This window comes from Perna viridis, chromosome 10 (genome assembly GCF_037379345.1).
Source record: "Perna viridis isolate PV_CMFRI_1.1 ecotype Kerala chromosome 10, ASM3737934v1, whole genome shotgun sequence".
NCBI lineage: Eukaryota > Metazoa > Mollusca > Bivalvia > Mytilida > Mytilidae > Perna > Perna viridis.
In genome coordinates this window covers 9,025,323-9,040,192 of record NC_142454.1, presented here as the reverse complement: position 1 = coordinate 9,040,192, position 14,870 = coordinate 9,025,323, and the positions used below count along the sequence as shown (strand labels likewise).

General features: G+C 31.9%; 1 protein-coding gene across 1 annotated transcript; it reads left to right on the top strand.

Moving 5' to 3' along the window:
• Positions 1-6,888: 6,888 nt before the first annotated feature.
• On the top strand, positions 6,889-14,649 carry LOC148604424 (uncharacterized). Its single transcript, XM_088550156.1, has 12 exons — positions 6,889-7,246; positions 7,788-7,969; positions 8,882-8,989; positions 9,344-9,437; positions 9,656-9,705; positions 9,935-10,016; positions 10,598-10,683; positions 11,898-12,092; positions 12,426-12,521; positions 13,438-13,698; positions 13,811-13,896; positions 14,368-14,649. The coding sequence occupies exons 1-12, from the start codon at positions 6,889-6,891 to the stop codon at positions 14,633-14,635; spliced, it is 1,866 nt and encodes a 621-aa protein (XP_088406282.1). The 3' UTR covers positions 14,636-14,649.
• The last annotated feature ends 221 nt before the right edge of the window (positions 14,650-14,870 follow it).

Sequence of the window (14,870 nt, the reverse complement as noted above, 5' to 3'; positions counted from 1 at the left end):
AATACTATGACAAATAATAGTTACATGTCGTGTTAACACCGAAATATGAGCAGTTAGATCAATACAAAGTCGTACTTGAATGATATTATTGTTTAAAGATTTAGAATTGCCAATTTGTGGAACGGAAGTTCAATTAGTTAGCTGGTAGAAACGTTCCATTAAAGTGACGACCACTCAATGATTGACAAATACTGTGTTTGGACAATCCTATGGAAAAAGAATGGTATCAGGATGAAACTATAGTATAAATGTTGATATGACACGAAGTAACAAAGAAAGTTAATTCGAAAGAAACAAGATACCGTGTCTATGTTTTACCAATTACAGATTTGTGCAAAAGAGACATTATCGTTTAAACAATTTGGTTTTCTTTTTGAAGAACGGAAGTTCAATCAGGAAGAGATGTTACTGGTTGTGTTAAAAACAATCAAATTAATAACAAATCTTAATTAAAGACAGTTCGTTCAACAACAAACTCATAGGACTATTCATGTTCAACAAAACGAGGAATCAACACGAACCTGTATAACATTCAACAAATTCTATGTATATGCATTAAACACAATATCGCATATCATTTTCTGTGCTGTCATAGATTTGCAAACCGTCAATAATATTCGTTTAAACCTACCTTTATTTCAAGATTGCTATGTAATATCATTCAGTGTGGATTTAATTAAGTAGCTGTCTTTATAACATTCATACAGTGTGTAATTTATACTGGCCAAAATCTACTACTACCTTTTTTCCGACGCAGTCGGTAGAGTTTTGTTTTTTACACTTTGACCTTAGAGACACTCTTCTATGGAAACACAAGTCACCTGATCGAAATTCTGTTTCTCGATTGGCCAAATACTTATAACTTAGTGGCGTTCGAAAAAAACTGTATCGAAAATTGAAATTGTTTTATTTCCGGAATGAAATGTATAAAATTATAATTAAAAAATACAAATTTACTGCGTGAGCTATCTTTTTTTCAATATAGTACTTGTTTCCCGTATCACCTTAATCACTGGCAGTACCTAAATTTTATTTGAATTGGTACTTAAAAGCTTTTACGAGAAATAACTGTCTTCCAATATATAGAAAATCTTGACAATGAAAAATTACAAACATTTAAGGTTATCATACAAGTGGTGTATTCTGTATTTCACAAGTTGTGTATTTTCTATATTGTACTCTATTAAAATTTTACTTACTTTTTTGGATTTCGGTTATACGCTAGAGCATTTGTTGCGTTTCGGCATATCCTTTTTCTTAGTTTTTGTTTTGTTTTGGTTCTATTTTGTTTTTTGTTGGTTTTTGGTTTTTGTTTTTGTTTTTGTTTTTTTTTTTGCTTGTTTGTTTGTTTTTTGTTTTTTTGTTTTTTTGTTTTTTTTTTTTTTTTTTTCAATATCTTTCTTTGACATTAAATCATTGGTTAACAAGCCTTCTAATATTTGTTACCAAAACAAAATAAAATTCTACATTCATTAAACTACAAAGCAGTCAATTTATTGTCAACCCAGTACTTTATTGTGTTCCTACATCTGTTTCTATATATATTTTTTAATGGTTAATAGTAGCAAGGTCCCCATAAATTGTTTGAATTTAGCAAAATTCATTGTATGATAAAACTATTATTGACTAATATGCAATTACCCATGTTGCTAAGATTGAAGTCATCACTACAAAAGTCTTGTGGCCGTCATCATGGGCTCGTGGATCGTTACGGTGCATCCATTTGCGCCATGAAAACTGATTTGTTCAATGTGTCATGGTTTTTATTTCCTCTTTCGTCTACCTCAGACTTGACTTTTTATGAGCAACTCGGCGGGTGTTTCTAGAAAAGCAGACGACGCTTACTCTACCGGTGCACCTGGTCCATGCTCCCAGTTTTTAGTGGAGTCCGAGTTGCTTATTTGCTTTTATTTCTTTGTATGTATAATTTAGTTACTCTATGTTCTTTGTTTTATATGTCTGTTTTCCATGTCTGGTTTTTGTCCCTGGATTACATTCTTTTGATACTAAAGTATATCAGCTACGAAACTCGGAGCAGAAGCATCGGTAGGGTAAGTTCATGTTTGATGTTCATGCGTAACTTCAAACTTTAAGGATTTTTTTCTTCTATGAATATACTCAATATGAAACTGTTTAATTAAAAGCGTCAATCTACTTCGACAAAGTCCAAATCCAGGATATTGTGCAGAATATTTATTTTATCGTTTTAGTCTTTTTGGTTCTATACTTTAGAGTTTAAGATAACACTGTTATAGTGATTTCTCTTCGTTTTTATTCCCTCTAACCAATAAAATTTTCAGTTTAGGTAGTTTCCGTCTCCTGGTTTTGTTGGTTAAAACGAAAGGCAATTTTGTGTGTTTACTTTTTTCCAATTATATAGAGAATCATTAGATATGTGGTTAAGATTGTAAAAGCTTTAAAATTATTACTTTGGACAAGTTCCATTACAAAACAATTAGGAAATGCTATCTTTAGTTTATTCACAATAAAATTAATTACCTGATGTCGTGTTTATTGTTTTACCAATAACAGATTTGTGCATAGGTTGCATTATCTTTCGAGGATTTTGAATTACCAATATTTGCCGACCGGAAGTTTAATTTAAGAGATAACTAAAACTCTCAATAACTATGGCGACCAGTCGACATTTTTAAAACAAATATAATTCCAGGAGTCTTAAAATTGACAGGGAAATTGGAATGTATCACGAACTAAAATAGAATGGAGAAATAAGATATCGCTTCTTTTAATCAACGGGTTACAGAACTGTACGTCTTGAAGAATTACATTAATCTTTTAAAATAATTCAGATTACTTCTCAGCAGAGCGGTAGTTCAATTAAACAAGTCAGGTCAATATCGACCTACTCTGGTAAAACTTTTTACAAACAGTTGGAAAGATGATCTTTGATATATGATAAACAGAAGAGTAGAAACAATTCTAGCACCTTATATCACCCTATATAATATTGATGCATTGCAATACTGTAAATCCAGAATAATTATATGCAATAATTATTACAATTTTGGTATTTCAGTCGAAAATGCATTTTCGATTTTTGCATCTATTAAGAAAAATCTGCATTATCTATAATGTGAGTTTTAATTATTGTCATTTTAAGTCAATAGCATTATCCGCAAAAATAAAAACATAATTCGTCAAAAGTAATTATGCACATGAAATATGCTCACTACGAAACAAGACTATTTCACTCCGAGTGAATCAAGTTTTTTTTTCAGTGGTTTAAACAATCCTATATTCTATCCAGTAAAGCATATGTACGTAGGATGTATTCTGTATAATTGGCCTGTTTCTAACGCTGGAGTTTGATTAATGTTTAAATGAACAGTTCTTGGATCTGAAACAAGTATACAGGCGCTACACCATATGTAAAACATGTCATCGTATCAGTGTAAATAAGACCTACGCTTGATTTATTGGAATTTCATCTAACTTTGACATGCTAAATTTAATACAAACATCTTGTAAAGCTAAGATTACTTCAATTATTTCTTTCCAAATTGAAGTAGTTAGACATTCGTTGTCTGGTATCAATAAAATATGATATTGTGTAGTATACTAATATTGAATCATTAAAAAAAATATAGACGAAGTCGTTTTTTAAATTTTTGTATTATTTCATTTTTCACTACTTTATCCTCTCTCCTTGAAGGTTTACCTTCTACATGTATAAACTACTATCTTTATAAATTGCTATGTTTATAATGATATGAGACGCTGACGAGTAGTATTTAAACAGACTTGTTTCTAGAAGAACAGTTAGAAGCTGCTGGTACCCGATTTTGTCTCAGTTTGCAGTCGGTTACAAAAATTTAATCGTTGTGAAGCATTTTCCCCTCCTATTGTGTTATCTTTCAAGTTTAGTTATATTATCAAAAGATAATTTTTATTTCATAGAAATATATATATTCGACGTTACTACAAAGGGTTTTTAACGTCCTTGACTACTTTTACAAGTTTTGCATGGATGGCTCAATATGATCTCCTCTGTTGACTTCTGCACCTGTATGTGCCTGTTGACTTCTGCACCTGTATGTGCCTGTTGACTTCTTCACCTATATGTGCCTGTTGACTTCTGCACCTATATGTATCTACAACTCTTTGCCAAATGCAATGAAACCTAATACCGATCAACACAAAATGTTGTGTTCGTTTATAAGCAACATTCCACTGCAGATATGGATTAAGAAAGGCATAAAAACAATTACTCAGATGTTGTTTTGTGAGATGTCTAAAATATTAACCTGCTGGTAGGAGGTAAAGATTACATATAGACCCTCAATGAAAGTCGGAGTCATTCTTAGCAGGTAACCCTCTTTAAATAAATACTTTACTTACTTACTTAGTACGAAATAAACGGTTTAAGATTTGGTGCCGCTATGCAATTTGAGTTTGGAAGCGTTTATCTTTTTTTCTTTGCAAAATAAAACTAAAGGAGCTTAAGGCATTTTTGTATCTAAGTCTCTTCTTATGAAGGCATAAAACTCGACACTTCCATCGGAGGTTAGGAATGTATATTATTTAGGCCTATGATTTCCATCTTCTGTTGTGCCTTAGTAGTTATAATCATCCCTAGGCCCTAAAAGAAGATCAACATTTTGTCGATCTGGTACATGTAATAACATGTCTGTGTCTTAGTTTATTATTTACTTCATTGAAATGAAGGCACCGGGATTGAAGAATAAATTTACAGGCGGGTTTATGTGGTAGAATGTTTGCACAACGATTTCACATGTAAGTTTTTTTTTACTTGACTGAGACATAAGTCAGACATCACGACTTGTTCGTCTCATTTGTGTTATTTTGACTTTGTACATGGTTACAGGATGGTTATTTTGACTTTGTACGTGGTTACAGGATGGTTATTTTGACTTTGTACGTGGTTACAGGATGGTTATTTTGATTTTGTACGTGGTTACAGGATGGTTATTTTTTTTGTGGAGCGTTGTTGATATCTTGCAACATTTGTCTTTTTAGTTGTCTGTCTAAATGGATATGATTTTCTTCTTTCATATTATTAATGCACAGATTTTCTTAGATTCAGAAATTTTCTTATTCTTAATTTACCATTTAAAACAAAACTTCCAATCTGTACAAAGTGTCTAATGTAGTGTTTTGCATGTGTTAAGTGGTGCACTTGATTCGAGTTATCTGATTCTTACGCAAAGAAAACCTATCAGCTTTAATTTCGGCTGGGAAATTCTAATAGCATGCACTAGAAACATAGATATATCAAAATATAAAGAATTCCTGAAAGAAATGTTGTGATATTCGAGCATATTTTATTCAATATGTGACATTAATTTACTAGAGAAAATGGGTAGTTGGGCCTCAAATTGGTACCATAAAAACGATTTGTAGTATAAACCGACAAAGTGTTCAGTTTTATTTCATTTTTATTGCTCACATCTTTTTATTTGGCGTTATTTGGCAAAATATGTTTAAAAGATTTCATTAGCACAGACAATTTTCAGTGAATGGAAAACATTGATGTCTTTCAAATTACGGAAACAACTAATAGAAAACGCGGAGAATTAAATCACAAAATTAAGAGCTTTTGAAACCTGAAAAAATGACCTATGCGTATAATACTTCTTATTCTGTGATTTACTCATCAAATATTTCTCATTATAACAGATAAGTCTTTCTTTTTTTTAATTTTCCACTAAAAAGTAATTAACGTAACCAAGAGATTATGTTATAATGACGCCATTTTATTTTAATTTCATTACGCAGTGGTCAGTGATATAATTGACAGATTACTATAAGCTTTTAACAAATGAAGTAAATTAGCTATAGTGAAATAATATTATGAGACCTCAGAGTCAACAATTCAAGTCCGATCACAAAATAAAACAATATTCTACAAAGGGATAGATTTTTTTTCAAATTACGGAAGGTAAACATATATCTTTTATCTTTATTTTTTTTAAATTTTTTTCATTTTTTTTTTTTTTTTTTTTTTTTTTGTTTTATACTTTTCTACCGATTTTCTGTTCTTATGGTGTCACTATAAAATTCAGGTTCAAGCTAAGAAATGATAAATGTGTTTATGTACGTGTAGTTGCTCTCTATCTACATTCGTCCGCGGTAGGTTGAGTAAGAGTTACGAGAAAGCATGTTTGAAAATTAATTTATCTTAATAATTGCAATAATAATAAAAGTTTTAATAAAATGACATTTCCGTGCCATGCCGGTGCGTTTCGTTTCGGCGTATTGACATTTTATTTTGCCACATAAAAAAGCACCCATCTGTAAACGCGGCAATTGCAACCATATTTTTTTTTTAAATGTGCCACAATTAACTGGGCTCTTGTTATGAAAATCAAAGTGTTATTTTAAAAACGCATTCTTCTGTAATAACTTGCACAAAATATAAAAAGAAATGTGTTTCGTTAATTTTGCAATGTAGTTAATTCTGGAGATATCTAATTTGATGTTCAAAACAGCATATTAAATATATTTGAACTGTAAATACGGGGATCTACATTCATGAGCAGCTTAGAATTTAGAACGTATTTTTAACATTCTACCAAAAGCTACTTAACCAATCAATTTTAAATGTAAATGTTTTGATCGCTTATATTTCTCATGTTTATATACTTTAGATTAAAAATAAATATAATTTGATTTTATTCATTTTAAACACAATACAAAACTATCCTTTCAAAACAGCTAATAAGGATTACTTTAATGTCCAGTTCTGGAACAGTTACGATGAAATGTATTAATGAAAAATTTAATTATTATTTGTTTTCAGCCTCTCTATATTGTAATTGTTTGTGCCAAGAGTTATAACTGCAAAAATAGGGGTAGGTCGCAGGTGTATATTATAAACTGATTTGAAGATAGAGGTCCGAGTTAATGATGGCGACATTAGCTGTACAACCGGAGAGTGTTCTAAGAATACGCCATAGTTCTCATGGACATAGGAAAGGACTGGATCATAAACAGGTACGGATAGAAAGATCAAGATCAGCTGTACCCGTGGCAAATTTTACAGAGAGCGATTTTACGACGGAAACCGCAGTGGCCACTTACAGTAACAATGAAGAAAACAACAACACCAAGCCGTCTTTTAAACACCGAGAACCGACAATGTTCCTTACATCTGCTCGTCGGCAATCTACAACTAGAATACAGAATCCGGATGTTCTGAGAATCGCAACCCCATTGGAAGTAGAGGATCTGACGGAGGACGAGCTAGATGCCTACTTCTTTGACGGTAAGTCGCCTGTTTTTATCATTCATAAAAAAAGAGGAATTCATTCGAGTCGCTTCTTAAAACAAGCAGAAAACTGGCGAAAATACTATTGAAATAATAAAATCAGACAATGTGTTGTAGAGGTAGAAAGCTAATTTGCTCTCCTTGAATTACAAATAGTAAGGTTTATTCTAAGTAAACTATATATGTGAATAACTATACACAAATGTATAATTCCATTTATTTTTTAAATAAGTGATACGTGCAGCATTATAAAGGTCCACCAAAAAAAATTCCTTCTTCGTTAGAACTTGACATTTAGTATTTATTTTATAGATTTACATAAATCTGTTTTATTGTATGAAGAATACTTGCTATATGATATCCAAAACGGATTTGAAATCTCTGGTTTCCTGAGCGAGCCAAAACACTCCACCACTAAATATTTATAAAAAAAAATGTGCCGCTATTGTACGTTACATTAAAGATCGTCATCCAGCAGAAACTTACAGATTGTTGTAACCAAATTATAGAAAAGAAAATTCTATCTTTTTTTCGATAGATCCCGACCCGGAACCCGACAAATCCAAGTTTGATGTAAGTCTGTATTATAAATCGACATGTGAGAAGGAGGACATACTGCCTTCATCGACCTTCCTACGACAGCTAGACCAACCTAGATGTAACCTAGCCAACTTGATGATGAAAGCGAAAGACATTAAACCAGTAGCTGTTGCACTCGTGGTAAGTTGTGGGGGTGTTTCAAATGACATTAAACCAGTAGCTGTTTCACTCGTGGTAAGTTGTGGGGTGTTTCAAATATCTTTTATAAATTGTTTTCATATGATTTTTATCTGTAAGTTACATCTCTTACAGCTTCCGATTTATTGCCCAATTCGTACTTACTTTCAATACTGTGCATAGTATTACTTACAGATAACTCTAGTTATTTTTTTAATTCTTGGCTTTTTGGATTATAGTCATCACATCAAAAATTACGGAACAGTTATCAAAACCTTGTCAATCGACGCGGGTTCATCTGATTTGTCCCCTTTTTCCCCCAAGTACCATGAATAAGAAATTCATGGTGTGTGCATCTAGTGAAGCAGGGAACGCGTATCGTATTGCAAAAGTTCCGAACAGCGTTGGACGTTCGAAATTCACTCTAGAATTAGTAAGAGAGGAATTGACCGTCTACCGCTGGCTGCATGTCTCAACAGCATTCTGGCCGCCGTCTTGAGAAAAGATGTTAGTCTCATTCGGAGAGAAAATAAAAAGGGCTATGATAACTACGAAAGCCTATTGAGTTCATTAGGAGAGCAGATAAAAAGGGCTAGGATATCTACTTTTTTTTTGGGGGGGGGGTATTTTTTGTATTTTATTTTTTTTACTGCAAATGTTAGCAAAAACAAAATGCACAAAATGTTTTGAAAAAAAAAACATACATGTGTATAGGTAATTGATGTCTTAAAAAGTGATACAAACTTGTGGATTTCAATATAAGATTATCGCAAAGTTTTGGCTTGTTGTTCCCTAGCAAAACCGATATTTTTATATATCTTAACAAATATATAGCTATACTCAAATAAATCGGGATTACACGTTTTCTACAAGTCTTTTGGACAATACACTAGCATTTTTCTTCATGTTTTACAGAATAACTCCAAAATATTAGATTTAGACTTGTCGGAGAATGATCTCGGTAAAAACGGAATATTTCACATAGCAGAAGCCCTCAAAGAGAATGTATTTATTTCAAAGGTGGTAAGTAAATTAAATTCTTATTAAAAGTTGGGTCTTTTTGAAGCAAGTAAATACAGAAATTATATGTACTTATTTTTGTCAATGACTTATACAAATGTATCTCTGTATACATACAGCGTTTATGTTTCAAATGGTTTCAACATTTTGCTTTAATTTTTGCTCAAAATTAAAGCAACCAACATGGAAGAACTTTGCTCCAGAAATCGACAAATTTACGTTCAAATGCGAAAGAAATTCAAAACAGATATTTTTATCTGTTTGTGATCACATCCGATCTGCATGATATACATCTGATCTGAGTGAATGAATTGTTCGGCATCACATTTGCATTTGTTTTGTTTTTTTTTATTACAGAAACTGTCACGTGTTGGTTTTGACATGTGTGGAATGAAATATCTCAAAGAAGGTCTAAAAACAAATAAAACCTTAACACACCTGGATTTAAGTGGTGAGATTATTGTTAATGTAGGAAACAAATATGAAAGAAACTTGACAACAAAATTTCATATATTAGTGCTCAATTAAGTCGTCATAAACATAATGGCATCAGTACAACAACTGCAATAATAAATCTCATTTTTTGATTTCTTCTTTATCCAACAATTGCGTATTTATGTCTAGTTATAATTTTCTGGAAGTTTCAAAAATATATCCTCCTCTTTACAGCTAACCATCTAGACGCAAAGGCAGCCGTCCCCCTCGCACAAATGATACAAGTAAGTTTGTATATATGCATTAAAACCCTCATTAAACACCCGTTTAATATTGAACATTGTCATTAATTCTTCGTTACAAAAAGTAACCAAAAAAAACTTTAACATTCGTTTTAGATACCATGTACAATTTTTTTTCATAATCTCTATTTAAACCGATTCAGTTCCTAATTACTATATATAACTCATTTACATGTATAACGTTCTATTACTTGTACTTTGGAAATCTTAGGAGAATGACTTTATCACGGAATTGATTTTGAAAGAAAACGATCTGGATGATTCAGCCGGAAGTATTCTCTCAACCGCAGTTGGTAGGTACAGTATTGTTTTTAACTATTCATACACGTGTATACTTTTGTTAAAAAGTGAGAAAAAAAAACATTAAGGATTCTTACGACTGATACGACTCCTTCAAATATATTTTTTTAAATATTTTTAAAAATAATTAGATTTTTTTTTAATATAAGAAATGAAATATGTCATTGCTATAAATTCTTACTATCTGTGCATTATATGTAAATGTGTGACATTCTTAAAGTTTATCAGACACGGATCCTTGAAATGCCTGCGCTCATTCCGGCTTCAGTGCTACTCAAAGTTCGAAGTAGTTTTTAGATACATGTACATGCAAAGAAAATAACTAGATTAGTGGAAATATTTCTTTACCTCATCTTGTGTTATAATCTTAGTTATTTTAGTTTTTTTTATCATTCTCAATACTAAATATTTTCAATATGAATATGTTGTCCAATCTTCGTGAATCTTGATACAAGTATTCACGTTTACACCATATTAAAAAGAAGCAAGCTGACTTAAGTTTTTACGATTCTTGCTTTAATGTCATACTATCTTGTCAATTAAATATACATAGTTTATTTTCAAAATTTTCTAGCCTCCAATCTGACACTACGGTCGTTGGATTTGAGTTGGAATCACTTGCGATGTAAAGGTGCTGCCGATATTGCAAAAGCTGTCTGTGTAAGTGGAAACAAAGTCTTGCAAGGACAAGTTCTTAAATAAAAGAAAATGTTCATTTCGACCATTTATATTTCTAGTGGTATTATTTATGTAGAATGATCATTTTTATCCTTTCTAACTGCGTGGTAAACTCTGCAGAAATAAAGTAATTTCCAATATGATGTTAGAAATGATAATAACCTTATTTATGAAGTCGACCTTATGTGGTGCATTACGGTAAAAAAAAAAACATTTTTAAGCTTAAGGAGGTACACTTAGGGTAAGGGGCACAACTCTTTAAAATCATTGGAACGTTTGTATTCAGCATTTTACATCAATATCATGTAAACATCAAAGTAACTTGGATTGATTTCATTCTGTTTCAAATGAAAGCTTGATTGGTTTTGGTGAAATTGAATATGATACAAGCATATCACTGATTTCAAGAGTTGTTTCCCTTACACTAGGTCCACCTCCTAATTCTGGTCTCCTTCTTACACTTAGGACGGTCGGACGATACACGTAGTCATATCGTAGATATATTTCTGTTTCCATTATAACACGGTTCGTTCCTATAACTACCAGTTACAGAGTAAAAAAATATTAAAATATAAATATATATTGGTGTAATCATGGCATTAAAAGAGTAATCAAGGGAACCAAGATTATAGCGGTAATGAAAAGAATGTAATCCAGGGACAAAAATCATAAATCCATTAAAATGACCTATCTTCTGTGCAGAAGCTAGCGGGGTGGTGCGCAGTAAGTTAGGAAGTAGTTACATACATGTAGGTATGTGAGGAAATTAATAAGTAGTCTTTGAAAGAATCATGCAAATCTGTCAAATGTGATACACCCCAAAAAGGCTACATATTTTTATTTTTGCAATTAAGTTGTTTTATGGGGCTTTATTGAAATGTGTAATTATTCATTCCAATCAGACTGCTCTTAGAAGATAATCAACATTGAAAATTCTATAGATTTATGTAATTGAGTGCCATTTACTGAGTTATTTCCCTTAATTTTGAAATATACGGTGCATTCTATATAATTTTTATCTCCAAATAACACGGATTATATGAAAACCGAATATTAATTCCTGATTACTATGGCAATTTAAATAAAATATCAAAAATAAAAATATGTAGGCTTTTCAACCATGACTCACATTTTGCATGATTCTTAGTTGGAGTGCTACTTAAATAGTTAATCTATGTTTATTTTTATAACTACAGGAAAACGTTGAACTGATAGACGTCAACTTGTCTTGGAATGGTCTGGGTGAAGATGGTGCACGAGCACTCGGGAAATATTTTCCAAAAAATCACACACTACGCAGATTGGATATAACTAATACCAGGATCAATTTTATTATCCTTGGACCTCTTTTAACTGGTTTGGCATCTAATGACACATTAGAAACGATTAAGGTAAGTTAATCCTTTATTAATACGATATTATAATATTGTTCTACTTTAAGTTTATTACATTGTTTGAAAGTTTAAAGTGCAATTATGTAATTTCGACCCAAATAGAAAAAGATTAGTAACTATTCATTCGTTTTTTTCTGTCTTCCAAACTTTCTTTCCTGTCTTTTTTTTGTTAATTGCATCGACTGTATTCAATATCCAGACCAGCAAGACGCTGTAAATTATCATAAAAAAGGTGAAAAAATGAATTAAATAAAAACAAATTCATCAATACGGGTCGTGCTTTGAATGGTTTGTAATCCGTCCCTACTTTTTTCTTGGTTTACATTGCAGATGACAGGTAACCCCTTCTCAACAGATGGTGCTATCGCAATATTGAGATGTATAGAAATGTCTCCGTCTTCAGCAATAAAACACCTTCATCTAGAGGTTAGTACAAGTAATTGTAAATTTCAGTCACCTTAGTCGGTCGGTAACGTTTTCGGTATTGATCATGGTGGCTTTCCGTCCGTCATTACACTCGTCCACAACGTGTTCATAACAGTTTTCTCTGCAACTTCTTACCATAGCTACTTGTTATAATTGTTCTGACTGATGCCTCGTATCAGGGACGTAGACCCTGAGGTGTAATATTCGTTGGTACGGCATTTCGTACCTAAAATTCTTGTCAAAACTTTTTAAAAGAGTGTATTTTAATCGGTAGCGAATTATAACTAGTTCAAATATAGCAAGTGGTCCTTTCCGTCGTTGATGATTTTGGTGCTACGCCTGGTTTAAAGTCGTCCTTTCCGTCGTTGATGATTTTGGTGCTACGCCTGGTTTAAAGTCGTCCTTTCCGTCGTTGATGATTTTGATGCTACGCCTGGTTTAGGCATGCCATATCTCAGACTATTCACCCTCATGTATGAAGATTTGTTTATATTTTGACCACATGGTTACTAGGGTGGGGAGCTTTGATCTCAGTTTTTTTTTTTTTTTTTTTTGGTTCCTTTTGGTATATCCTGTGATTTGAGAGCGTTGATGATTCTATTGATAAGTTATTCTGCAGGTATATATGTATGTGTATACAGTTTTAAACATTAAACCATTCTAGTTACAGGATACGAGTTCGTTTTTATGAAGGTTTTTACTTTTTCAAATCAAAATATTGCATTATACCATTGACCAAAAAAGAAGAACGTTGTATTCAAAATGATATGTGTTCAATCATATGATAAACCGTGCAGTTATTTTCCTCTTTCACGAGCTGTGCGAGTTTCATCCAAAACCTGCGCATGCCAAATGAAAGATTAACTTACTACATTTCAATGACCGCTTGTTTACCTGATTTTTCGTTCATTCACAGGACACTCCGATTAATGACGAATTTATGGATGCCTATGATGATTTAAAGAATAAAAAGGATGTCTGTGTTTACCATAAGGAGCCAAATAAAAAGAAAACTTCATATGTCTATAAAGAAAAAACGATGGAGGATTATGACCCACTTTTGCTTCTGTTTGAATTCATGAAACAGGAAGGCTTCCGGTTGATCGATCTATTTAGACAATTTGACCAGAATCACGATAATATTCTCACTAAAGAAGAACTCAAGGATGGATTTTTAGTAAGTTTTTGTCCTTATTCTTTAAGCTCTACGAATAAATTGTCATTATATTTTTAATTTCATTAGGAGGTGTTAATTCCTGTGTTATTGTTCTATTTTTGTATTATTTCAGAAATTTTCACTACAACTGCCAGAAGAAAAACTAGATTCTTTAATGAATAAACTAGACCTTGACAAGAATCAGATTGTTGACTTTAAGTAAGTGTAATTTATCTATGACAATATCGCTAAATTCAAGTCAGTACTACTTGATTTCATAAGGTATCGTGTAGCCTTTGCCTTATAAAATGATTTTTGATTTTCGCATACATATAGAAGTTTCGTCGCAATTATAGATGGACATACGTTGACATTGTAACGATTCTGGTTGCTGGCTGATATCAACTTCTTCTACAAGTTCCTTTACGAGCGTATCCAAATGTAACTTCATGTATTTTTTTTCTGAAATGCAGATAATTTTCACGTATATTTAGGATATACAGTTTACGAATGCTGAAACTTTCGTCTGTTTTCTGAAGTTGTAACGTAACTTGGTTTCAATAAACTATAGTGTTGCACATTTTATTTTAGCAACCGTGTGTCTGATAAGAATAATATAAAAATATCGCGGTATCTGTGATATTATACTAATATCTATGTATATTAATTTTCTTCGATGTTTTTTTTCAGTGAAATGATATTCGGGAAGCAAAAAGCGTTTCACGTACGTCAAATAGCAGAAAAAGATAAAAATGGGAGACTGCAGCACAACATGAACCATTTAAAATCATTGGTAGAAAAAGCTAGAAAAGAAAAACATCAAAAACTTATCAAAGCTTGTGAAAGTAAGAACAATAAACGTGAAAGAATGGGGAGGAAACATTCAAGTGTATTGTCTATCGTGTTTCCTGTCGAACTGAAAGAAGCACTTGAAAAATCTGAACAATTTCAAGAATAAATCTTTCCACTCCGTGTCTACTGTATTACTTAAATCTACGCCTGATTCAGTCACACAAATAATTTCCATGATAAATTAAGAATAAGTACGTGGAATAACCCTTTTACACCCCACTAATCAACAACAATACGATTTTATGTACTCTTATACCTACCATATACGAATCTATTTGTTGCCATAAGTGAAGCATTTTTGTATTTTTGGCCATTTTTTAAAAATTCACAATTTTTTTGTT